Below are 26,879 nucleotides of genomic sequence, written 5' to 3' on the forward strand. Positions count from 1 at the left end.
AGGCAAACGCTCAGGGATTCAACTCCATGTGCTGTTACCTTCCTATTGCAGCAACCGGAGAAAAATGACTGAGAAGAATATCATCTTCTAGAAATGTTTTTATATCCTGAGACATACAAACAATTTTGAAAAGAAATCTACTGGAAATTATATGCAGGCTTGGCAAAAATCACAGTGCACAAGTAAAAGCATTGAGAACAGCCATACGTGAAGAATGAACACGACACCACTGACAGCTGGACGGCTGCTCTCCAGAGGACCTGGGTTTGACTCCCAATACCTACATGCATGCAGGTAAACACGAATACACACAGTAATGAAACAATTAAACCTAAAACAATGAATGCCAGTTTAAATGAATGCAATTGAGTCTCTAACAGGGGAAAACATCTGCAAACACACATCTCACAAAAGACCAGTAGTAAGAATTTGGAATGTGCACAGTATTTCCAAACTCAACACTGAACCCTGTAAAGACATGGGCACAACACTGACAAAGATACAGGTAAGGTCTACAAAGCACAGCACCAACATCCCTAGGGCCATAGACATGATGTAAGTGAAAAGGAGATACAGTACAGCTAACAGAATCCAATAGTGCCAACCCTGGGAAATGGAAAAGATAGACACAATTTCAACGGTAAGAGGTAAGTTAAAAATATATTTTTGAGGTGCTTCAGGAGCCGCAAGTTACTGTGCAGACATGGCCAAGTCCAAGAACCACACCACACCGCAAACGGCACAGAAATGGCATCAAGAAACCCCAGTAACAAAGATACGAATTTCTTAAGGGCATTGACCCCAAGTTCCTGAGGAACATGTGCTTTGCTAAGAAGCACAAGAAAGACCTGAAGAAGACGCAGGCCAACAATGCCAAGGCCGTGAGTGTGCATGCAGAGGCCTCAGGCCATCAAGCCCAAGATGCCAAAAGGACCCAGCTTTCATCGCTCACCCCAAGCTTGGGAAGAGATTTGAAGTCACATGGCCAAGGCTCATAGGCTCTGCCAATCAAAGCCCAAGTCTCAGACCAAGGCAGTCTGTGGTTCTAGCTAAGGCCCAGGCTTCAGCTCCAGCTCAGGCTCCCAAGGTGCCCAGGCCCCTGTGAAGGCCTCATAAAAAAGGCTCCTGCCAGTGTGAAGACAGATGCACTCCTGTGAAACCTATACACTGTTTGCAGATGACCAGTGTCCTATGCTGTTTGTACAAATAAACTTGAAACAAGAAAAAAATATTTTTTTAAAAAACTAAACTTGTACCTATAATGTAATCCAGCAATTTCATTCATCAGAGTTAAAAAAAAAAAAATACCACCTATGTTCACCCAAAAAACAGCAAGGAAATTTTCTTAGATTTATTCAAAAACAGTTCCACACTAAAAAATAACCCAGATGTCTTTGTTTTTGTTTTTCAAGACAGGGTTTTCTCTATGTAGCCCGGGCTATCCTGGACTCAATCTGTAGACCATCCTGGCCTCGAACTCTGGGCTCTACCTGCCTCTGCCTCCAAAATGTTGAGATTAAAGGCGTGTACCACCACCACCAGGCCCAGGAGCCTTTTTACTAGGTACAATGACAAACTACAGTACAGCCACACTAGGCTATGACTGATGAGCTGTAGAAAAGGAACAAACTATTAATGTGTGCAATTAGGTGGATGAATGCATAGAAATTATATCAAGTATTATAAAAAGCCAATCCCATAAATTACATACCAGCCCATTCGAGTAAGTACTCTTGAAATAGCAAGCCTACGGTGATGAAGAACAGTCAGGAGCTGAGGAGACAGAACTGACATGAACGGCTACAGAGGGTGGCAAATGGTAGCCACGCTAAGATGGACTACCTGACAGTAGTCACAGAGGTAGTGCTATCACACAGAACGGGATGCACACTCGTAAGCATATGGAAACCTGACAGTAGTCACAGAGGTAGTGCTATCACACAGAACGGGATGCACACTCGTAAGCATATGCAAACCTGACAGTAGTCACAGAGGTAGTGCTATCACACAGAACGGGATGCACACTCGTAAGCATATGGAAACCTGACAGTAGTCACAGAGGTAGTGCTATCACACAGAACGGGATGCACACTCGTAAGCATATGCAAACCTGACAGTAGTCACAGAGGTAGTGCTATCACACAGAACGGGATGCACACTCGTAAGCATATGCAAACCTGACAGTAGTCACAGAGGTAGTGCTATCACACAGAACGGGATGCACACTCGTAAGCATATGCAAACCTGACAGTAGTCACAGAGGTAGTGCTATCACACAGAACGGGATGCACACTCGTAAGCATATGCAAACCTGACAGTAGTCACAGAGGTAGTGCTATCACACAGAACGGGATGCACACTCGTAAGCATATGCAAACCTGACAGTAGTCACAGAGGTAGTGCTATCACACAGAACGGGATGCACACTCGTAAGCATATGCAAACCTGACAGTAGTCACAGAGGTAGTGCTATCACACAGAACGGGATGCACACTCGTAAGCATATGCAAACCTGACAGTAGTCACAGAGGTAGTGCTATCACACAGAACGGGATGCACACTCGTAAGCATATGCAAACCTGACAGTAGTCACAGAGGTAGTGCTATCACACAGAACGGGATGCACACTCGTAAGCATATGGAAACCTGAAGAAACTGAGATCTGAGAAGACAGCTTGGTCAGTGAGGAGCTGGACATGCCAGCATTAGGTGTGCACAGGAGAGTTGATGAGTGTGGTGAAGTAGGCCACCGTCACAGTGCTAGGAAGTGCTGAGAGCAGGGTCTCTGGAGCCTGCTGGCCAGCCAGTTTGAATCAGGAAGCTCTGGGTTCAGCTAGAGGATGACATCTGACTGACCTTTGGCCTCCAAGATAAACAAGGAGGCACACACGCACACATAAATGGTAACATCCAAATAAGGCTGTAGATTATACCAGTGTATTACTATTTATGAAACTAATTATATAGGATGCTAACAAAAGGAAAAAGTGAGTGAAGGATTTAAAAGACCTTTGTTAAATATGAAAAATAAAAAATATTTTACACAATGATCTCAAAGCAAATTAATTTTTAAAATCATAACATTTAAAATAGCATCCAAAATGTAACAATTACAAATAAATGTAATAAAAAGTGCATGAGCTTTATGTAATAAACACTGGACATCAGTGAGGTAAATTAAATAAGACTGTGAGCCAGGCACTTATGGCGCACACACACACCTTTAATACCAGCACTCAGGCAGGTGATCTCTGAGTTTGAGATTGGCCTGGTCTTCAGAGCAAGTTCCAGGACAGTTAGGACTACACTGGCAAACCCCATCTTGAACACTAACAGACTTAAATAAATGGACAAGCCTCCTTATCACGTCCATGGACTGTAGAAGGATGCATCCCTGACATGACAAATCTCAGCAAGCCTACAGACTCAACGTAACACCAACCCAATTCTCAAAGCTCCTAATAATAGATCAGGATCACCACACTACTTCCATAGAAATGTAAAGGACAGAAAACGGCTGTTCTTGCTTACTTCTAGCTTACTATACTTACTTCTTACTTACTATAAACTTAGGAATGGAAAGATTTACTTCAATTCCCAGTTTTGAAGTTCTGTTCCATAATAATTTGCTTCTGTTGTTTTGGGGGCCAGTGGCAAGGTCATATGCCATGGCAGTACATGGAAATATCCCCAGTGAACACGGAAGCCAAAAAGATAAAGATAATGGAGGGAGGGCCCCACAATTCACTTCAAGGAGCAGACCTTCAGTGGCCTAAGAACCTTGCAGGAGTATTCTACCACTGTATAAGTGTAGAAACTAGAGAACAACTTTGGTTGTTGAGGTAGATGTATTTAACATCTGAACTATTAAAATAGCTACAGAAATTTTAGAAAAAAAAATCTTGGAAAATATACCACCCAATTTTAAGATATAAAATAAAGCTATAGTATAGCATTACATGGTATTGATAGAAAAACATACACTTGAATCAACTAAACAAAACAGATTCCATAAATACATCCAAAGTAAATATGGTTAACTGGCTCTTTTATAAGATTATTCAATGAAAAAATAAATAAATAGAATTTTTAACAAATAGAGCCAGATCCATTGAATAATAATGAGAAAAAAATGAATGTTAATACTTAAAAATTAACTTGAAACAATTTACCTAAAGGTATTAGATGAAGGTATAAAATATTTGGGCAAAACCTAAAAAAAATAATTTCTGCAACTTTCATATAGGTTATAAAATATATGAATTACATAAGGAAAATACTAATCAATTAGGTTTATAAAAAAAACACTTGTTCTAAAGCTTCAGGAAGGAAGGAGGAAAGAAAGGGAGGGAGGGAGGGAGGGAGGGAGGATGAACCAAGTACAGTTTCAACTCAGCTTTGTAGCAAGAAACCCGTTGGGATTTGTCTTTCCTATCTGACCTCATCCCCTAAGGGATCACGAAAATATTCTCCCCAACTCATTCCCCAACCATCCTTCTCCCAACTCCTTCCATTATCCCAGACTCCAAGACCAGCAGGCATTCACTGAGAACACACCAGCTAAGCGTACTAGGGAAACAGGAAAACTAACTGAAGACCCTTACCACTCCCTCCTTCCCTCAAAAACCTACCCCCTCACCAGTCTCAGCACTGCTACAAAAGAATGCCAACTGTAACCTTCATTCCCTCATGTCCACAGTCCTTCTTGCCCTAACCTTCCTGCCCTAACCTCCCTTCCCTAACTTGGTATTTTGTCCCGGCCTCCAACTATACCAGGCAACCACTGCTAACCCAAGGGCCTCTACTCCCAAGGCAGTAGGCTGGAGGTAGACTTACAGATCCAAGATTCCAAGTCTCATCCCCATCTCTGTAACAGGAAACACTGCCATCTCCCTTTCCTCTCTGACCCCCATCTCCAAGACATCACAAAGACCTTCTCCCCTAACTTTTCTTTCCCTAACGCAACCTGTACCCAAGCCTCCAACACCAACAGGTATTCTCTTGAATGCATAAGCCGAGCAGGTCAGTAAATAGTTAATGCAAAGGCACCACATTCTCCAAAAGTCTAGAGAAGATAGAGAAACCAAAGAACAAAGCAGGAGCCCAACAAAGACAATCAGCCCTAGACTCAAATCATCCTAATCCCAGATGCCTAGACGCCAGTGTAAAAGCACAGTCAACAACACCAGGGCAATATGTCTCTACCAGAGCCCAGCTATCCTCCCACAGTAGACCCTGAATATTACAACCCAGCTGAAGTACAAGAAAAAAACTATATGAGGGGTTGGGGATTTAGCTCAGTGGTAGAGTACTTGCCTAGCAAGCGCAAGGCCCTGGGTTCAGTCCTCGGCTCCGAAAAAGAAAAAAGAAAAAAAAAAAAAACTGTATGAAGATGATAAAGGTCCTTAAAGAGGAAATTAATAAATCCCTTAAAGAAATACAGGAAAACATAAACAAACAATTGCAGGAAGTAAATAAATCCCTTAAAGAAAGTCAAGAAAATACAAACTGTTGAAGGAAACAAATAAGAATATGCAAGACCTGAAAAATGGAAATAGAAGCAATAAAGAAAAATAAACAGAAAATTCTAGAAATGAAAAATCTAAGAATTCAAACAAGAACTACAGAGGCAAGCTTCAACAAGAGAATACAAGAACTGGAAGAGAAAATCTCAGGTATTAAAGATATGATAGAAGAAATGGATACACTGGTCAAAGAAAATATTAAATCTAAAAAATTCTTGACACAAAACATCCAGGAAATCTGGAATACTATGAAAAGACCAAGCCTAAGAATAGGAATAAAAGAAGAATCCCAGCTCAAAGTCCCAGAAAAAAATGATATTCAACAAAATCATGGAAGAAAATTGTTCTAACCTAAAGAAGAAGATGCCTAGAAAAGTAAAAGAAGTATAGAAAGCACCAAATAGATTGAACCAGGAAAGAAAGTCTTCTCACCACATAATTATCAAAACATTAAATGTGCAGGACAAAGAAAGAAAATGAAAAACTGCAATAGAGTAAGAGCTAGTGACATATAAAGGCAGACCTATTAGATATACAACTGATTTCTCAACAGAGACTAAAGTTAAAAGGTCATAGACAGATGTACTAAAGACTAAGCAGCCACTGAAACTAGCCCAGTTTACTATACCCAGCAAAACTATCAATCACCATAGATGAAAATAAGATATTCCATGATAAAGACAAATTTAAACAGTATCTATCTACAAACCTAGTTCTACAGAAGGTGCTAAAAGGAAAAGTCCAAACTACAAAGGAGGTTAACTACACCCATAAAAACAAAAAACACACCAGCAAAATCACACACACATACCACAACAGGAATCAACAATCATTGATATTTCTCAATATTGATGATCTTAATTACCAAACAAAAAACAAAACCTAGATATTAAAACAGGATCTATCCCTCTGCTGCATCCAAGAAACACGCCTTAACATCAAGGATACATATCACTTAAGGGTAAAGGATGGAAATAGATACTCCAAGCAAGATAGTCCAGTTTGACATTAGAAGCAAGCTGGTGTAGACATTTTAATATCTAATGAAATAGACTTCCAACCAAAACTAATCAAAAGAGATGGGGAAGGACACTACATACTCATCAAAAAACCCACCAAGCTGACATTTCAATTCTTAACATATAATGACCCAAGACAAGGGCACCAAAGTTTGTAAAAGAAACACTAAGACAGCTTAAACCACATATTGGCATGCTGATAGTGGGAGACTTTAATACCACATTCTCACTAATAGACAGGTCATCCAGACATAAACCTAAGTATAGTCATGCTGGAACTAACAGACATTATAAACCAAATGGATCTACCAGTTATTTACAGAGCACTTAACCCAAACACAGGAAGAAACACAGAGAAAAACGAGACCTTCTTCTCTGCACCTCCCCTCCAAAATTGACCACATACTCACTCACAAAGCAAGTCAAAACAGATGAGAAAATTGAAATAACCTCCTGCATTCTATCAGACCACTAAAGATCAAAACTGGATGTCAACAATAGAAACAGGAAAAAGGCTATACAAACTCATGAAAACTGAACAAGTCTCTATTAAATGAAAAAACAGGCAAACATAGAAATAAAGAAATTAAAGACTTCCTAGAATTCAATGAAAATGAATACACAACATACCCAGACTTATGGGACACAATGAAAGCCACGCTAAGAGGAAAGGTCACAGCACTAAATACCTACATTTAAAAAAAAAAAAAAATGGAGTGAACTTATATTAGCAACTTAAGGTACACCTGAAAGCTCTAGGACAAAATGAAGTAAGCACACCCAAGAGGAGTAAACAGAAGAAATAAACTGAGGACTGAAATCAATAAAATAGTAACAAAGAAATCAATACAAAGCATCAATGAAACAAGGAGTTGATTTGTTGAAAGCAAAACAAAAAAAAAAAAAAAACAAGATAGACAAATCTTTATCCAAACTAACTAAAAGATTGGAAGAGAATATCCAAACTGAAAATAGAAAATGAAAACAACAGACACTGAGGAAATCAAAAGAATCATTGGTTCATATTTTAAAAACACGTTCTCTACAAAATTGGAAAATCTAAAAGAAATGGGTAATTTTCTCACAGATACCACTTATGAAAGTTAAATCCAGTTCAGATAAACAATTTAAATAGATTTAAAACCCCTAAGAAAATAGGGTAAATAAATAAATAAATAAATAAATAAATAAATAAATAAATAAATGCATGTATGTATGTTCAGGGTCAGATGGATTTAGCACTAAACGTCTGAATTCTACCCAACGTTCAAAGAAGAGCTAAGTCCAATATCCCTTAAATTATTGCACAAAACAGAAACAGAAGAAATATTGTCAAATTCATTTTATGAGGCCTCAGTTACTCTAATATGCAAACCACACAAAGATTAAACAGAGAGAATTACAAACCAATTCCCCACATGAACTTAGATGCAAAAAAAATTCAAATCGAATGCAAGAATACATCACAAAGATCAGCCACCATGATCAAGTAGGTTTCATCCCAGAGATGCAGGGAAGGTCAACATACAAAGATCTGTCAGTGTAATGCACCCTATAAACAAAAATCTGTCAGTGTAATGCACCCTATAAACAAACTGATAGGAAAGAGATATGAGCATCTCATTCGATACTGAAAACACCTTTGACAAAAGCGAACACCAGTTCATGATAAAAGTCGTGGAGATATCAGGAATATAAGGCATATACCTAAACGATAAAGGCAATTTACGGCAAGCCAATAGCCAACATCAAATTAAATGTAGTGAAACTCAAAGCAAGTCTACTAAAATCAGGAAAAGACAGGCTTCCCACTCTCTTCACACTCCTCAATACGGTACTCAAATCTGTAGCTGGAGCAATAGGGGATCAAGAGGACACAAGCGGGAAAGGAAGCCGTCAAAGCATCTCAATCGCAGATGACGTCATCGTACAGATAGGTGTCCCCAAACACTCTACCAAAGAACTCCTACACCAGTAAACAACATCAGTGCAGTGGTTGGATACAAAATTAACAAAGGAAAAAAAGTCAGTGGCCCTCCTTTACACAAATGACAAATGGACTGAGGAGGGGAAAGAAAAAAAAAAAATCAAGGAAACAACCCCCTTTACAAGTCAAACAGATAATATAAAACATCTTCGTATAACTCAAACCAAACAAGTGAAAGAACTGTACGTCAAGAAACTTCAAATCTTTGAAGAAAGAAACTAAAATATATATCAGAAGATATAAAAAAAAATCTCCCATGCTCATGGATCAGTGAGATTAATATAGTAAAAGTGGCCATCTTACCAAAGCCAATCTACAGAGTCGACACAATCCCCATTAAAATTCCACACAATTCTTTACAGACCTTGAAAGGACAATATTCAAAACAAAACAAAAACAAAAACAGCAGCAAATAATCAATCACCCAAGAGCTAAGACAACTCTGAACAACAAAAGGACTTCTGGAGGTATCATCAACCCTGATTTCAATCTACACTACAATACTATAATAGTAAATCACACTGTGTTGGCATAAAAACAGACAGGTTGACCGATGGAATCAAATTAAAGACCCAAATGTAAATCCTATGGATACCTTTGGATAAAAAAGCTGGAAATATTCAACAAACGGTGCTGGTCTAACAGTAAGTAGAAGACTGCAAATAGATCAGGGTTCTGGGTTCTGGGAGTAACTGGACGGTGGTTGTGTAAGTAGGTAAGATCAAAACAAACTGTGGACATCAAAAATTACTTTTAAAAAGAGGTGCCTACAAAATTACTTTAACACACAGAACAGAATCATTTGCTAATTATATTACTATTTTAAATCTCTTTATTTTTATTCCAATTACTATGCCAACAAGTTGCTAGCAACTTTACCTTGCTTCTTGTCTTCACTTTTGATTTGCTTTTCTGTTTTCGCTTCAATTTCTTCTTATTTAAAATTTTCTTATTCCTAAAAATAAAAAGTGTAACTATTATAAATATTTACATAAAGACATATAAAATCAGTGAAATAGATATTTTAATAGGCACCTGTATATTTCTTATAGCTTCTATAAAGCAATATAATCCAAACATACATACAGGTAGTTAGTATTACAGTAGCTTTTAGAAAGACAACAATGGACAGTAATTCCAAAAAGGATTCTATAAAGCTTTTTATAAAAGTAAAGCAATTAAGGTGTTAAAGCTTTAAAAAGAAAACCTTCTTTCAAGCCTATCAGATCCTCATGGGGGAGGTAGGCTGCCTCTAAATCTGTCAACCTGAGTTCAATCCATGAAACTCATTTGATGGCAGGCTAGCTATCTCTGAAATTCACATGTATGTTATAGCATACTTGCACACAAATGCACACATATGCATACACACACACACAAGAGAGTAAATGTAATTTTAAAAGAACCAAAGGTTTTCATCAGTTGGTATGTTTATAAACATCCAAAAATGAGTTCTTTACACTGGTGAAGACTGCAAAGATAAAAAATTAACAAAGGGGGGTTGGGGATTTGGCTCAGTGGTAGAGCGCTTACCTAGGAAGCGCAAGGTCCTGGGTTCAGTCCCCAGCCCCCAAAAAAAAAGAGAAAAAAAAATTAACAAAGGAAAAAAAAAAGTCAGTAGCAAAGTTCAAGTAACTTTTACTAAATTACTATTAATATAAAGAAAATATGGAAGGGTTGGAGAAATGACTCAGTGGGTAAGAGAACTAGGATCCAGTTCTCAACACCCAGATGGCAGCAATAACACACCAATAACTCCAGTCCCAGGGGATTGGACACCATCTCTGGTCTCTACAGGCACTGGATACAAATGGTCACATAAGTGTAGGCAGAGCATCCATGCCAAAAAAAAAAGGGGGGGGGGCTGGGGATTTAGCTCAGTGGTAGAGCGCTTACCTAGGAAGCACAAGGCCCTGGGTTCGGTCCCCAGCTCCGAAAAAAAGAACCAAAAAAAAAAAAAAAAAAAAAAGTCAAGATTAAGGAGAGGGGAACGGGGAAGAAGGGGAGGGGAGGGGGGAGGAAAGAAAATTTGAGCTCATATCCTTAGCAACTAGTTCTCAGTGCCTCAACCATAGGACTGCTTTTACATTAAGGAGAAGGAACCCTCTGAGAAAAAAAACCTTTCTCCCTCTCCTCCCTCAACATAGTAAAGAATAAAGTAGGAGGATAAAGGAGTTATTGATCTCTTATAACCACTAGTGCTAGGAATACTATTTCACATAAGTATTTAGTATATAACTGAACTGTGTTCAGGACTGTTTTAGGGATTAATTGGAAATACTGGTCAGGCCCAAGCAAAGACTGATTTACTAATTTTTTTAAATGAAATTTAAGTAAATATCTCAAAATAACTTTTAAAGTAAAATATTCTATCATAATACAATCTAAAGGTATACTAATTTGATACATGATGAGGAGTGGCCACAGGAAAATAATTCAGTCATTGTTTCTATAGTTAAACCATGTTTCTATAAGAGCATCCTAAATCAGAACTCGTGGGTGTTGGTCCGTTCTTTTCACCCTGAGCCCTGAGGACTGACTCGGGTTGTCAAGCTTAGAAGCAGGGCCTTTGCATGCTGAGCTACCTCACCAGCCTCAAAACAGAGTCTTTGAACCTCACACTTTCTTTCACAGTCCACTCCGGTATTTCCTCAACTCCCCTTAATGCTTCTTTCAGCACGCTTTCCACACCATGTGCTACCCTCACTACTTAATTTTGCAATAATTTTAAAATCACGAAGGCATGCTTAGCCCTACTAAGTAATAGTAACATAGTAATTGATACTATACAGGATTAAATTACTGTCTTCCTTCGCAGACTAGATCATCACAAGAAAGCTATAGAAGAAGTGAGAACTAGGCAACCAAACAGAATATCTCAAGATAAACTGAGAGCTCTGGTGCTGTCCTTTAAAGACATGTGGAACACCGACACAAACAAGAACTGAGCTTCATTCAGTGAGATGACTACTACTAAAGCAAGCAAAGCACTAGTGGTCCTTTGAGGTACACAGTCCAAAATGAAACTAAGTCATGAGTACTGTCTGCTGGTGGTGACACTGACGAGATAAGATATAGGGTCCCATTACAAAACCCAGGCTAGCCTCAATGCCAGCCATGTTGGTTAAGCCTGCTAAGCACATTAGGTGACTCATCCATCAAAGAAAAACTAGAAATTAAAAACAGAAAGAAGGGACCGGAGAGATGGCTCAGCGGTTAAGAGCACTGACTGCTCTTCCAGAGGTCCTGAGTTCAATTCCCAGCAACCACATGGTGGCTCACAACCATCTGTAATGGATCTGATGCCCTCTTCTGGTGAGTGTGAAGACAGCTACAGTGTACTCACATATATAAAAATAAATAAATAAATAAATCTTTAAAAAAAAACAGAAAGAAATTTTAAAATGATAGCAACCAAAAGCAAAGAAAGAAAAGAAATATGCCTCCAACTAATACTCACAATGGAAACTAAGAAGTATTTCCTATTAAATGAGAATTATGAATATGACGTCAATGCTGTGGAAGCTAAAATAGAACTTAAACAAAATATATAGCTTTTGCATATACTTAAATGTGTTATTGAAATTTATGCTCACGACCACTCCATTGTTCATTTTTGAGGAAAGATGGAGAGATAACCGTAAAGCTATGCCATCTGTGCACAGAACAGAAAAAGGGAGAGATGAAGACACGGATGGAGAAGGGTGGGAAGGAAGGGAAGAAGGGGAGGAGCGAGGGAGCAGAGAGAGGGGAGGAGCTGAGTAAACATCCAGTAAGTGGCAAGAGGAGAAACCTCTCTAAAATATGGCTCTGTAGATCATACCTACAGAATTACACTCTACACACAGCCCACATAAGATGGAAATGCATATCATGACACAACTGAAAATTATTCACACTAAACTGCAGAGAGATTTTTTTTTAATTCACAAAGGTAGTAAGAGCTAACAAATAACTAGGGACTTACACCAGTGATAATGGCAGAATTAGATGTAAGAAAGACTCTAAAACACTATGAATAAAATGAATACAACGGAGAACATGAACCAGACTCTTAAAGAGCAAACACAGTGAAAATAAAGCCTTCTGTAAATATGCAATAAATAAGCCTTTTTCTGTATTATCCCCACACTGAAGTGTCTGTCTTGATTTGTAGTCCCTCAAAGCCTCAAGAATATGCAGGCAACAGTTACTTTGAGATGTAACCTCTGGTAAAGAAAATCACGAGTGACTTAAGAGAAAGGAATTAATTAATAAATATTCCCTAGATTTTGTCAGTAGACACAGGCTGGCTTCAATCAGAAGGGGAAACTTCAATAGAGGAATTGTGTCCATCACACTAGCCAGTAGGCATGATTATGAGGCATTTTCTTGCTTAATGATTGATGTGGAAGGCTCAGCTCAGGGTGGGCAGTCCGACCCCTGAGGTGGTAGGCCTGGCTTATATAAAAAGCCAAGCTAGCAAGCCATGAAGACCGAACAAGTAGACAGTTTCCCAGTGGGTCCCTGGCTCTGTCCTTGCTTGAGATCCCACTGGGTCAGGATGTCTCAGTGATGGGTTGTGGTCAGGAACTGTAAGGCAAATAAAGCCTTTCCCCCTCCAGTTCTTTTGGTCATTGTTCTGCCCCAGCAATGGAAAGCAAACAAGGACAATGCCTTCCGAAGCTTATTACCTTGGTGGTAATTCTACCACTGACCATGGCTCACAGTGCCTCTTAACTGTGGTGAGGAAAATGAGTTGCTTATCTGTTTCCTACTCATCAGTGGTTGAAGACATTTCTCAGGGAAACTTTCTATAAAAAAGTCCTGCACAGTCACCGTCCAGCCATCGCTACTCCCCAGCTAATTCAAAATAAAATGGCTTAATTCTCAAAAAAAAAAAAAAATAAGTCCTGTACAGACTTCCAAGGCTCAAAGTCATAGCTGTTTCCAGGAGACAGTTAGACAAATAATGTCAAAGAGATAAAGCTTGTCCAGTAGGAGGAGCACCTGCTCCAGGCTCTTGTATAAAGGATAATTTTTCTACCACTCCATACCTTTCTCTCTAAATATTAACTCCCTTGCTAGCCTTACTATTCCCAGTAAGACGTCATTTTTCAGACTTCTGAATAAGGGTAGGTAATAGCTCATATTCCATTATTACTTTATTTAAAGTTGTGTGGGTGCGTGTATTGTGTGTGCATGCTTACACTTGGGCTTATGTGCTTCTGTGTGCGCATGCGGCTACACAGCAAAGAGAGAAATCTTCCTTCATTTCTCTCTACCTTACTCTTGGCACTCACTGAATCCAGATCCACCAATTGGCTGAGCTGCTCGATAGCAAGCTCTAGGTATCCATCTGTCTCTGCCTCAGCAGCTCTTGGGTTACAGATGAACAATAGCACGCCTGTTTTGTTTTGTTTTGTTTTTGTGAGTGTGGAAGAGACAAACTCAGATCCTCACGGTTGCAACAAACGCTGAAGTTAAATAAGCCCTTTCCCCAAAGCCTAGTATAATCTCTTAATGCCACCTTCATGAAACTGTCTAAAACACTGGCTCAAGAGACTACAGACAAGGAGGCATCTCGCCATGGCTTATTCATGATATCATGTTGTAATACCAAATGTCTAAACACATCTGCTAGATATTATAATTATGTAATAAAGATTTTACTAACACTACTGTAAATATATTCCATCAAGAAAAGGCAGACAACTGAAATGCATAGAAAGTTCCCAGTACAGAAGAAAGTTTTAAATAGAATTGAACAATATAAAATTTTAAATTTCATTAAATAATTCATTAAGAAAATAGAGATAGGGGTTGGGGATTTAGCTCAGTGGTGGAGCACTTGCCTAGCAAACGCAAGACCCTGGGTTCGGTCCCCAGCTCCGAAAAAAAGAAAAAGAAAATAGAGATAGCACAAAATCCGATATTGAAAATAGATCAATAAAAATTATCCAACTTGGGCTGGCAAGACGGCCTAGCAAGCCAACAACGTGCTTACTGTGTAAGCCTGAGGATCTACCTTTAATCCCCAGAACTGAAATAAAAGAGTGATGTGGGCTGGAGGGATGGCTCCAGTGTTAAGAACACTGACTGTTTTTCCATAGGACCTGAGTTCAATTCCCAGCAACCACACGGTGGCTCACAACCATCTGTGATGGGATCTGATGCTCTCTTCTGTTGTGCCTGAAGATAGTAACAGGGTACTTAATATAAAACAAACAAATACATCTTTTAAAAAAAAGTAAATAAGTAAATTAAAGAATGATGTGCCAGTTCCAGCCTGTAATGTCAGCACTCCCACAGTGACATGGAAAGAAGGCACAAAGCAACATTGGCATCAGAAACAATGAGACCCTGCCTCAGAAGCACAGTGGAAAGAGAGAGGTAAGCAGCTGCCCTCTGACCTTTACACACAGCAAATATCTTATTTTTTAGAATGGTTCTCTCACTCAGCAGGGAGCTCCCTGTTTTGGCTAGCTTGGATGCCCAGGAAGCCTCTGTCTATAATTCTTGAATCAGCCAAGGCTGGGGGTAAAGACTTGCACTGCTTGGCCTGGCTTTTGTGTGGGTAGTAAGACACCCAAACTTGGGCCCTTAAGTTTGTAAACAGGCATTTTAAACACTAAACTATCTTCTCAGCCCTTGAAAACTATGTTTATATCACTAAAGTAAACTCATTCAAAAGTATTACTAGAGATGATAACGTGATATTAAAAAATAAAAGCAATAAATTACACCAGGATTTTTTAAATTATATATATATATATGTGTGTGTGTGTGTGTGTGTGTGTGTGTGTGTGTGTGTGCGCGCTAGTACAACACAAGAAGAGAATACAGAAACCTGCTGAGACCAGAGGCATAGGATTCCCCCATGGAGCTGGATGCTGTAAGCTATCTAATGTGGATGCTAGAAATTAAGCATGAGTCCTCCACAAAAGCAGTAAATGCTCTCTAGCACCAATGCACCAGAATTTTTAGTAATTATAAATACATATGCACCCAACAGAAAAAACTAAAATTATATAAAGCAACCATTAACAAAATTAAAGGGCCAAAATTAGTTTAATACCATCTATAGTTAGTTAAGACTAAAAAAGGAATATAGAAACACAAAATATCCACACAACTCTCCACCAAACTTAAATAATTGATTGTGATGGTTAACACCGATTTCAACTGGATTAGGTTGAAAGATACACCTAAAAGATTAGAGCAAAGCTCTCTGGGGGATATCTATGAGGGCACTATAGAGACAATTAGATCACCAGTGCTCTGACCTAATTAGTGGCATAAGCGATTGATAGAGTCAAATCGTGAATAGATTATTAGGTGAAACTATGGAAGGGGTGTGCCTTGGAAGGATATATCTGGACTCTAAGTCCTCCCTGCTCTTTGCTTCCTGGCTGCTGTGATATGAGTTGAAGCTTCCTGTCAGGCACATCTCCATGGCGGTTTTGCCATTCATCATGACTGAAACTACAAGAATAAATCTCTATGTGTAATGTATCCGTCACAGACACAAATTCCTAACCAATATACTGACTCTTCCAGAATATTTAAACCCAAGAGAAAAAATACTCTTTTAAGGGCAAATGGCATAATTATCAGACTGTAAGCAAAAGAAAAAAATAACATTTTTCAACAAATGTTAATGTGGTTGGAAAAAACTGCACAAGGCCCCATCCACAGAGGGAAAATCAGTCTTCTCAAGAGACAAACCCACTGATAGGTTACCCAGAGAATATGTGTGTGTGTGTGTGTGTGTGTGTGTGCGCGCGCGCGTGCATGCGAGAGTGAGGGAAGGGTAACAGAGGAAGTTCTGGTGGAGGACAGGGGAAAATGGAAAGGACATAATACAGTTCTCATAAACTCATCCATAAAAGCTTCAAATAAATTTTAAAAATCAAAATTATATAAAATACATATTAGAAGTATTGATAGTGGTATTTATGATATTACTAAATATCTGAAAGTTAAGAAAATAATCCTAGGTACTATGCTAATCAAATAAAAAAAGCCACAAATAAAAATTTTAAATATTATAACTAATTGAGTAGTATAGTAAAATACTTGGAATGTACCTAAAGTAGTCAAAGCTTCAAATATTCACACTAGAAAATAAAATCTATAGTGAATGACCTAAGATTCCAAAGCTGTCCTTTTGCCTGCTCCTGGGACCCTTTTCCTTCCCGGGTTACCTTGCCCGGCCTTGGCACGGAAGTTGGTGCCTAGTCTTACTGTGTCTTGTTGCACTGAGTTCAAGTGATAGCCCTGGGAGGCCTGGTCTTTGGGGGGTGGGGGGAACAGATTGGGGTGCATCTGGGGAGAGGGGGTACTAGGAGGAATGGAAGGAGGGGAAACTGTGAATGGATGCATTATATGAGAGAAGAATAAATTAGAAACAAAAGCTGATTCTCTCAACTTATAAGCAAAACTAGAAAATGAATTGAATACATACATACATACATACATACATACATACATACATACATACGTAAATGTTATCAGAAATGAAAGGGCTGGAGAGATGGCTCAGTGGTTAAGAGCACTGTCTAGGGGTTGGGGATTTGGCTCAGTGGTAGAGCGCTTGCCTAGCAACTGCAAGGCCCTGGGTTCGGTCCCCAGCTCCGAAAAAAAGAAAAAAAAAAAAAAAAGAGGAATCACCATTACAAACTGCACAGACATTAAAATTTAAAAAAGGAAATACCAATAACTATAAACTTGGCATAAACTATAAGCATAAACTTGGTGACTAAGATAAACAGAAGACACACATCCTGGCTCACTTTATGAGGCCAGGGTAACACTAGCATTAAACTTGACAGGCAAAGAAATATTAGAAAAGTATAAGCCAGCATCTCTCATGAATGTATATGCAAAAGAGAACCTCTAAATTTTATCAAATTGAATCCAACAATATACAAAAACATTCACAGCAACGCAAGTGAAATGTATCCCAGCTAAGTATGTATCACCTGAAGAAAAATTAACAGGCTAAAAATAATCTATGAGATGGTCACATCAATAAATGCAGGAAAGGAATTCCACAAATTCAACCCCCTCGTTCATAAAGAAAGTTCTCAGTAAATTAGAAATCAAGAACCTTTCCTCAACATGCAAAAAGAATATATGAAGAAAATGCTACAGACAACATCAGGCTTGACAGTGAGAAGGTACAAGCTTCTCACTAAGACCAGAAACAAGGCGAAGGTGTGCTCTCTCACTACTTGATATATCAACACTGCTGTGAGAACGACAGCTAATGCAAGAAACAAGAAAGGAATGATAATATGGCTTCCTAGGTCAGAAATCTAAAAGAAGAGACAAAACAAAACAAAATGACCCCTGTATTCTTAATAAAAGGTTATGTGCATGAAACATTAGTATTGTGTGTATATGTGTGTCAATTGTTTTTCTATATGCCAGAAGCAAAGTAGAATATAAAAGTATCCTCAACAAAGAAATATAAAAGTATAAATCTAATAAAATACTTAAAAGAACTAAATGAAGAAAACCGCAAATTCTAATAAAAGAAACTAAATAACAAATATCTCATACATACAGACAGAAAGGCTCAACATTATTATCAAGATGACCTCTTTCTAATTCATCGATCTAACAGAGTTTCAATAAATAAATAGGTTATTTTTGGGAATTTGACAAATGTTTAAAAGTTTATCAGAAAAGACAGACACCCATAATAGCTAAGACAATATGAAAAGAAAATAAATAAATAAATAAGTCCTTAAGATTTCCTATAAAACTACAGTAACCAAGACCATGTAGTACTGAAGAAACAAGAGACAGCCCAACAGAACAAAAATCAGGGGACTCAGAAAAGACCAAATAGGGTCAAAAGGCATTAGCAAAGGAGCAAAGCAAAGCAATGAAACGAACGACAATAACAACTAGACATTCACCCAGTAAAGAGGACTCTAAATACAGACCTTGTAGCCTGCACAAAATGTTAACTCAAAATGGAAAATAGATTGTGTATGCAAAACACAAAGCAATACAGCGTTCAGAAGACAGAACAGGTGAAACCCTAGACAGCCCTGCATATGGCAACAGTTTTTCAAATAAAATGATAAAGCATGAACTAGGAGAAAATAATTGAGAACTTCATTAAAATCAAAACTACCTGCTTTCCAAAAATAATTATCAATAGAATGAGAAAAAAAAGATTCAGACTTGGAGAAAATATCTATAAAAGACATAGCTAATAGAAGATTATTATCCTAGCTATTCAACAACTCTCAAATCCAACACTACCAGAACAACAATCTTGGGGTTTAAAAATGAGAAAACATCCTTGATATGTTGTTCCTAAAGTAGATACAGAAATAACAAATCCCATCCCACTGCCAGCAGAGCTGGAAGAACTCAACCACAGTGTGAGCATGGAGTACTGCTAACCTAGGACTCTCCACCCTGACCTATCCCCCTGTTGGGGACATTCCACAGTCAGCATTACACCCTCTGCGCCCTGTCCTTGCCGTGAGCAGGACAGCCTAGGCTTCCTGTGGCTAGAGGGCTTGCTTAGAAGCAGAACAAGCCATCCCTACTACTTCCCCAGGACACACTTCGATGCAGGGAAACAATTCTCCACAGGTTTGGGGCCTAGTTCCCGTCTATAAATCCAACACTCCCTGAAAGCTGTGAAGAGTTTGATAAAAGAGCCTGGATCCTAGACCAAGAGTCTGTTACTGGGACGACCCGGGTGCTCCGTGGATTGAGATGTGGGAAGCCTGTAACCTAACACTAACCTACAAGGCCTGGGCCTGCTGAGCAAGCAAACTGGCCTGAGGGCTCTAGAGTCTCTGGTGCAGCAATGGTGCAGGAAGGACTTCAAGTGGTAGTTATGAGTGACACAACCAGAGCCTTCAAAACACGTGAAATGACATCAATTTCTCCTTCCATCCCAGGCCATACCCTTTAGAACAGGTTTTGAAGAATCTTAGTAGTGGTGAAACCTATAGGATCCAAAATAAGAACTGGTTTCTGCTACCCATCAGTGTGTGGGGAGTTTCCACTTTAGCACCCTGTCTCAACAAGCAGTCACTCACAAAAACACCAAAGAAGTTGGAGCTGGAAAGAAAGAGGCCCTGTCCTCTAAAATCCAGGCTGGTGGGCTCAGTCAAAAACTCAAGGTGTGGGCTGGAGAAATGGCTCATGGGTTAAGAGCACTGGTTTCTCTTCCAGGGGACCTGAGTTCAAATCTCAGCACTCACAAGGCAGCTCACAACTGTCTGTTAATTCCAGTTCCAGGGTGACCCAACACCCGGCACAAACACACATACAGGCAAAACACAATTTCATGAAATAAAAGTAAATAATAATAATAATAATAATAATAATAATAGCTCTCTGCACCCAAATCCCGTGGGAGGGAGAGCTAAACCTTCAGAGAGGCAGACAAGCCTCGGAAACCAGAAGTGACTGCTCCCTGCACACACATCTCGGACGCCAGAGGAAAAAGCCAAAGACCATCTGGAACCCTGGTGCACTGAAGCTCCCGGAAGGGGCGGCACAGGTCTTCCTGGTTGCTGCCGCTGCAGAGAGCCCCTGGGCAGCACCCCGTGAGCGAACTTGAGCCTCGGGACCACAGGTAAGACCAAATTTTCTGCTGCAAGAAAGCTGCCTGGTGAACTCAAGACACAGGCCCACAGGAACAGCTGAAGACCTGTAGAGAGGAAAAACTACACGCCAGAAAGCAGAACACTCTGTCCCCATAACTGACTGAAAGAGAGGAAAACAGGTCTACAGCACTCCTGTCACACAGGCTTATAGGACAGTCTAGCCACTGTCAGAAATAGCAGAACAAAGTAACACTAGAGATAATCTGATGGCGAGAGGCAAGCGCAGGAACCCAAGCAACAGAAACCAAGACTACATGCCATCATCGGAGCCCAATTCTCCCACCAAAACAAACATGGAATATCCAAACACACCAGAAAAGCAAGATCTAGTTACAAAATCATATTTGATCATGATGCTGGAGGACTTCAAGAAAGACATGAACACACTTAGGGAAGCACAGGAAAACATTAATAAACAAGTAAAAGCCTACAGAGAGGAATCGCAAAAATCCCTGAAAGAATTCCAGGAAAACACAATCAAACAGTTGAAGGAATTAAAAATGGAAATAGAAGCAATCAAGAAAGAACACATGGAAACAACCCTGGATATAGAAAACCAAAAGAAGAGACAAGGAGCTGTAGATACAAGCCTCACCAACAGAATTCAAGAGATGGAAGAGAGAATCTCGGGAGCAGAAGATTCCATAGAAATCATTGACTCAACTGTCAAAGATAATGTAAAGCGGAAAAAGCTACTGGTCCAAAACATACAGGAAATCCAGGACTCAATGAGAAGATCAAACCTAAGGATAATAGGTATAGAAGAGAGTGAAGACTCCCAGCTCAAAGGACCAGTAAATATCTTCAACAAAATCATAGAAGAAAACTTCCCTAACCTAAAAAAAGAGATACCCATAGACATACAAGAAGCCTACAGAACTCCAAATAGATTGGACCAGAAAAGAAACACCTCCCGTCACATAATTGTCAAAACACCAAACGCACAAAATAAAGAAAGAATATTAAAAGCAGTAAGGGAAAAAGGTCAAGTAACATATAAAGGGAGACCTATCAGAATCACACCAGACTTCTCGCCAGAAACTATGAAGGCCAGAAGATCCTGGACTGATGTCATACAGACACTAAGAAAACACAAATGCCAGCCCAGGTTACTGTATCCAGCAAAACTCTCAATTAACATTGATGGAGAAACCAAGATATTCCATGACAAAACCAAATTTACACAATATCTTTCTACAAATCCAGCACTACAAAGGATAATAAATGGTAAAGCCCAACATAAGGAGGCAAGCTATACCCTAGAAGAAGCAAGAAACTAATCGTCTTGGCAACAAAACAAAGAGAATGAAAGCACACAAACATAACCTCACATCCAAATATGAATATAAAGGGAAGCAATAATCACTATTCCTTAATATCTCTCAATATCAATGGCCTCAACTCCCCAATAAAAAGACATAGATTAACAAACTGGATACGCAATGAGGACCCTGCATTCTGCTGCCTACAGGAAACACACCTCAGAGACAAAGACAGACACTACCTCAGAGTGAAAGGCTGGAAAACAACTTTCCAAGCAAATGGTCAGAAGAAGCAAGCTGGAGTAGCCATTCTAATATCAAATAAAATCAATTTCCAACTAAAAGTCATCAAAAAAGATAAGGAAGGACACTTCATATTCATCAAAGGAAAAATCCACCAAGATGAACTCTCAATCCTAAATATCTATGCCCCAAATACAAGGGCACCTACATACGTAAAAGAAACCTTACTAAAGCTCAAAACACACATTGCACCTCACACAATAATAGTGGGAGATTTCAACACCCCACTCTCATCAATGGACAGATCATGGAAACAGAAATTAAACAGTGATGTCGACAGACTAAGAGAAGTCATGAGCCAAATGGACTTAACGTATATTTATAGAACATTCTATCCTAAAGCAAAAGGATATACCTTCTTCTCAGCTCCTCATGGTACTTTCTCCAAAATTGACCATATAATTGGTCAAAAAACGGGCCTCAACAGGTACAGAAAGATAGAGATAATCCCATGCATGCTATCGGACCACCACGGCCTAAAACTGGTCTTCAATAACAATAAGGGAAGAATGCCCACATATACGTGGAAATTGAACAATGCTCTACTCAATGATAACCTGGTCAAGGAAGAAATAAAGAAAGAAATTAAAAACTTTTTAGAATTTAATGAAAATGAAGATACAACATACCCAAACTTATGGGACACAATGAAAGCTGTGCTAAGAGGAAAACTCATAGCTCTGAGTGCCTGCAGAAAGAAACAGGAAAGAGCATATGTCAGCAGCTTGACAGCACACCTAAAAGCTCTAGAACAAAAAGAAGCAAATACACCCAGGAGGAGTAGAAGGCAGGAAATAATCAAACTCAGAGCTGAAATCAACCAAGTAGAAACAAAAAGGACCATAGAAAGAATCAACAGAACCAAAAGTTGGTTCTTTGAGAAAATCAACAAGATAGATAAACCCTTAGCCAGACTAACGAGAGGACACAGAGAGTGCGTCCAAATTAACAAAATTAGAAATGAAAAGGGAGACATAACTACAGATTCAGAGGAAATTCAAAAAATCATCAGATCTTACTATAAAAACCTATATTCAACAAAATTTGAAAATCTTCAGGAAATGGACAATTTCCTAGACAGATACCAGGTATCGAAGTTAAATCAGGAACAGATAAACCAGTTAAACAACCCCATAACTCCTAAGGAAATAGAAGCAGTCATTAAAGGTCTTCCAACCAAAAAGAGCCCAGGTCCAGACAGGTTTAGTGCAGAATTCTATCAAACCTTCATAGAAGACCTCATACCAATATTATCCAAACTATTCCACAAAATTGAAACAGATGGAGCACTACCGAATTCCTTCTACGAAGCCACAATTACTCTTATACCTAAACCACACAAAGACACAACAAAGAAAGAGAACTTCAGACCAATTTCCCTTATGAATATCGACGCAAAAATACTCAATAAAATTCTGGCAAACCGAATTCAAGAGCACATCAAAACAATCATCCACCATGATCAAGTAGGCTTCATCCCAGGCATGCAGGGATGGTTTAATATACGGAAAACCATCAACGTGATCCATTATATAAACAAACTGAAAGAACAAAACCACATGATCATTTCATTAGATGCTGAGAAAGCATTTGACAAAATTCAACACCCCTTCATGATAAAAGTCCTGGAAAGAATAGGAATTCAAGGCCCATACCTAAACATAGTAAAAGCCATATACAGCAAACCAGTTGCTAACATTAAACTAAATGGAGAGAAACTCGAAGCAATCCCACTAAAATCAGGGACTAGACAAGGCTGCCCACTCTCTCCCTACTTATTCAATATAGTTCTTGAAGTTCTAGCCAGAGCAATCAGACAACAAAAGGAGATCAAGGGGATACAGATCGGAAAAGAAGAAGTCAAAATATCACTATTTGCAGATGACATGATAGTATATTTAAGTGATCTCAAAAGTTCCACCAGAGAACTACTAAAGCTGATAAACAACTTCAGCAAAGTGGCTGGGTATAAAATTAACTCAAATAAATCAGTTGCCTTCCTCTATACAAAAGAGAAACAAGCCGAGAAAGAAATTAGGGAAACGACACCCTTCATAATAGACCCAAATAATATAAAGTACCTCGGTGTGACTTTAACCAAGCAAGTAAAAGATCTGTACAATAAGAACTTCAAGACACTGAGGAAAGAAATTGAAGAAGACCTCAGAAGATGGAAAGATCTCCCATGCTCATGGATTGGCAGGATTAATATAGTAAAAATGGCCATTTTACCAAAAGCAATCTACAGATTCAATGCAATCCCCATCAAAATACCAATCCAATTCTTCAAAGAGTTAGACAGAACAATTTGCAAATTCATCTGGAATAACAAAAAACCCAGGATAGCTAAAGCTATCCTCAACAATAAAAGGACTTCAGGGGGAATCACTATCCCTGAACTCAAGCAGTATTACAGAGCAATAGTGATAAAAACTGCATGGTATTGGTACAGAGACAGACAGATAGACCAATGGAATAGAATTGAAGACCCAGAAATGAACCCACACACCTATGGTCACTTGATTTTTGACAAAGGAGCCAAAACCATCCAATGGAAAAAAGATAGCATTTTCAGCAAATGGTGCTGGTTCAACTGGAGGGCAACATGTAGAAGAATGCAGATCGATCCATGCTTATCACCCTGTACAAAGCTTAAGTCCAAGTGGATCAAGGACCTCCACATCAAACCAGACACACTCAAACTAATAGAAGAAAAACTAGGGAAGCATCTGGAACACATGGGCACTGGAAAAAATTTCCTGAACAAAACACCAATGGCTTATGCTCTAAGATCAAGAATCGACAAATGGGATCTCATAAAACTGCAAAGCTTCTGTAAGGCAAAGGACACGGTGGTTAGGACAAAACGGCAACCAACAGATTGGGAAAAGATCTTTACCAATCCTACAACAGATAGAGGCCTTATATCCAAAATATACAAAGAACTCAAGAAGTTAGACCGCAGGGAAACAAATAACCCTATTAAAAAATGGGGTTCAGAGCTAAACAAAGAATTCACAGCTGAGGAATGCCGAATGGCTGAGAAACACCTAAAGAAATGTTCAACATCTTTAGTCATAAGGGAAATGCAAATCAAAACAACCCTGAGATTCCACCTCACACCAGTGAGAATGGCTAAGATCAAAAACTCAGGTGACAGCAGATGCTGGCGAGGATGTGGAGAAAGAGGAACACTCCTCCATTGTTGGTGGGATTGCAGACTGGTAAAACCATTCTGGAAATCAGTCTGGAGGTTCCTCAGAAAATTGGACATTGAACTGCCTGAGGATCCAGCTATACCTCTCTTGGGCATATACCCAAAAGATGCCTCAACATATAAAAGAGACACGTGCTCCACTATGTTCATCGCAGCCTTATTTATAATAGCCAGAAAATGGAAAGAACCGAGATGCCCTTCAACAGAGGAATGGATACAGAAAATGTGGTACATCTACACAATGGAATATTACTCAGCTATCAAAAACAACGAGTCTATGAAATTCGTAGGCAAATGGTTGGAACTGGAAAATATCATCCTGAGTGAGCTAACCCAATCACAGAAAGACATACATGGTATGCACTCATTGATAAGTGGCTATTAGCCCAAATGCTTGAATTACCCTAGATCCCTAGAACAAACGAAACTCAAGACGGATGATCAAAATGTGAATGCTTCACTCCTTCTTTAAATGAGGAAAAAGAATACCCTTGGCTGGGAAGGGAGAGGCAAAGATTAAAACAGAGACTGAAGGAACACCCATTCAGAGCCTGCCCCACAGGTGGCCCATACATATACAGCCACCCAATTGGACAAGATGGATGAAGCAAAGAAGTGCAGACCGACAGGAGCCGGATGTAGATCGCTCCTGAGAGACACAGCCAGAATACAGCAAATACAGAGGCGAATGCCAGCAGCAAACCACTGAGCTGAGAATAGGTCCCCCGTTGAAGGAATCAGAGAAAGAACTGGAAGAGCTTGAAGGGGCTCGAGACCCCAAAAGTACAACAATGTCAAGCAACCAGAGCTTCCAGGGACTAAGCCACTACCTAAAGACTATATATGGACTGACCCTGGACTCTGACCCCATAGGTAGCAATGAATATCCTAGTAAGAGCACCAGTGGAAGGGGAAGCCCTGGGTCCTGCTAAGACTGAACCCCCAGTGAACTAGACTATGGGGGGAGTGCGGCAATGGGGGGAGGGTTGGGAGGGGAACACCCATAAGGAAGGGGAGGGGGGAGGGGGATTTTGCCCGGAAACCGGGAAAGGGAATAACACTTGAAATGTATATAAGAAATACTCAAGTTAATAAAAAAATAAAAATAAAAAAAATAAAAAAAAATAAAAAAAAAATAATAATAATAATAATAATAATAATAATAATAATAAAAAAGCTCAAGGTATTGCCTAACAATAGATGGGTTCTGGATGCCAGTGTGGTTTGCCTGAGACTTTGGGTCTAAGCAGGGAGAAGGAGGTCCCATCAATTTCTTTGCACCCTTGTGGCAGCTATTGCACATCCTCTAGAATGTCTGATCCAGGCAGCAACTTGAGACAGGCATTGGTGGCTGCTGAGTCCCAAACTGAGATATGAAGAGAGCTCCCTGAGCTGGGCCCTTTAGATTCCGCCTCTGTTGTTGCTGGTCCAGCTTTCTTCCTGAGCCACACTCAAGAGGCCGGGGTAATGAGAAACTCTAGGGGCACTTCACCACTGGCTGCCAGGTGTCCAGGGACTCTGTAGCTCACCAAGGTTTGCCATCTCCTAAAAAATTGGGAATAGGTTTGGTTATAAATATGTGTGATGGGTTGTACTGGTGGGGGGATCCAGAAAGAGTGTCTGCTGTTATTAGCTTTAATCTATGGGGTGATATGTGAAATATTTTGTACATAGACAAAATAAATTACGGAATGGGAAATCTTTGGCCACTTGACTTGCTGTGTAGACTGTATTTGTGTGTGGAGTTTGCAAACTTGCTGCAGAGGGACTCCTGAACTCCCAATAGCAGCATGGTCCAGCATCCTGTGACCAATTATACTTGCACTGTCCCCAGCAAGTGTGGGAGTGGTGGGCCTGCACTGGGCCATGAAACAGATTAAATAAATTAAGCAGTTAACAAAGTAATGACAGAGAGTGCAAAAAAAAAAAAAAAAAAAAA

The 26,879-nt window shown here is 39.4% G+C and overlaps 1 protein-coding gene across 25 annotated transcripts in view; it reads right to left on the bottom strand.

Annotated features, from left to right (window-relative positions):
* The window catches only part of Mycbp2 (MYC binding protein 2), a 238,672-nt gene that overhangs the window by 203,007 nt on the left and 8,786 nt on the right, over window positions 1-26,879 (bottom strand). For all 25 annotated transcript variants that reach the window (NM_001106055.2, XM_087585430.1, XM_087585423.1 and 22 more), the window contains 1 exon segment: window positions 9,411-9,486. In NM_001106055.2, the coding sequence (NP_001099525.2) occupies window positions 9,411-9,486 (76 nt within the window).

This window comes from Rattus norvegicus, chromosome 15 (assembly GCF_021556685.1).
Source record: "Rattus norvegicus strain SHRSP/BbbUtx chromosome 15, alternate assembly SHRSP_T2T, whole genome shotgun sequence".
Lineage (NCBI taxonomy): Eukaryota > Metazoa > Chordata > Mammalia > Rodentia > Muridae > Rattus > Rattus norvegicus.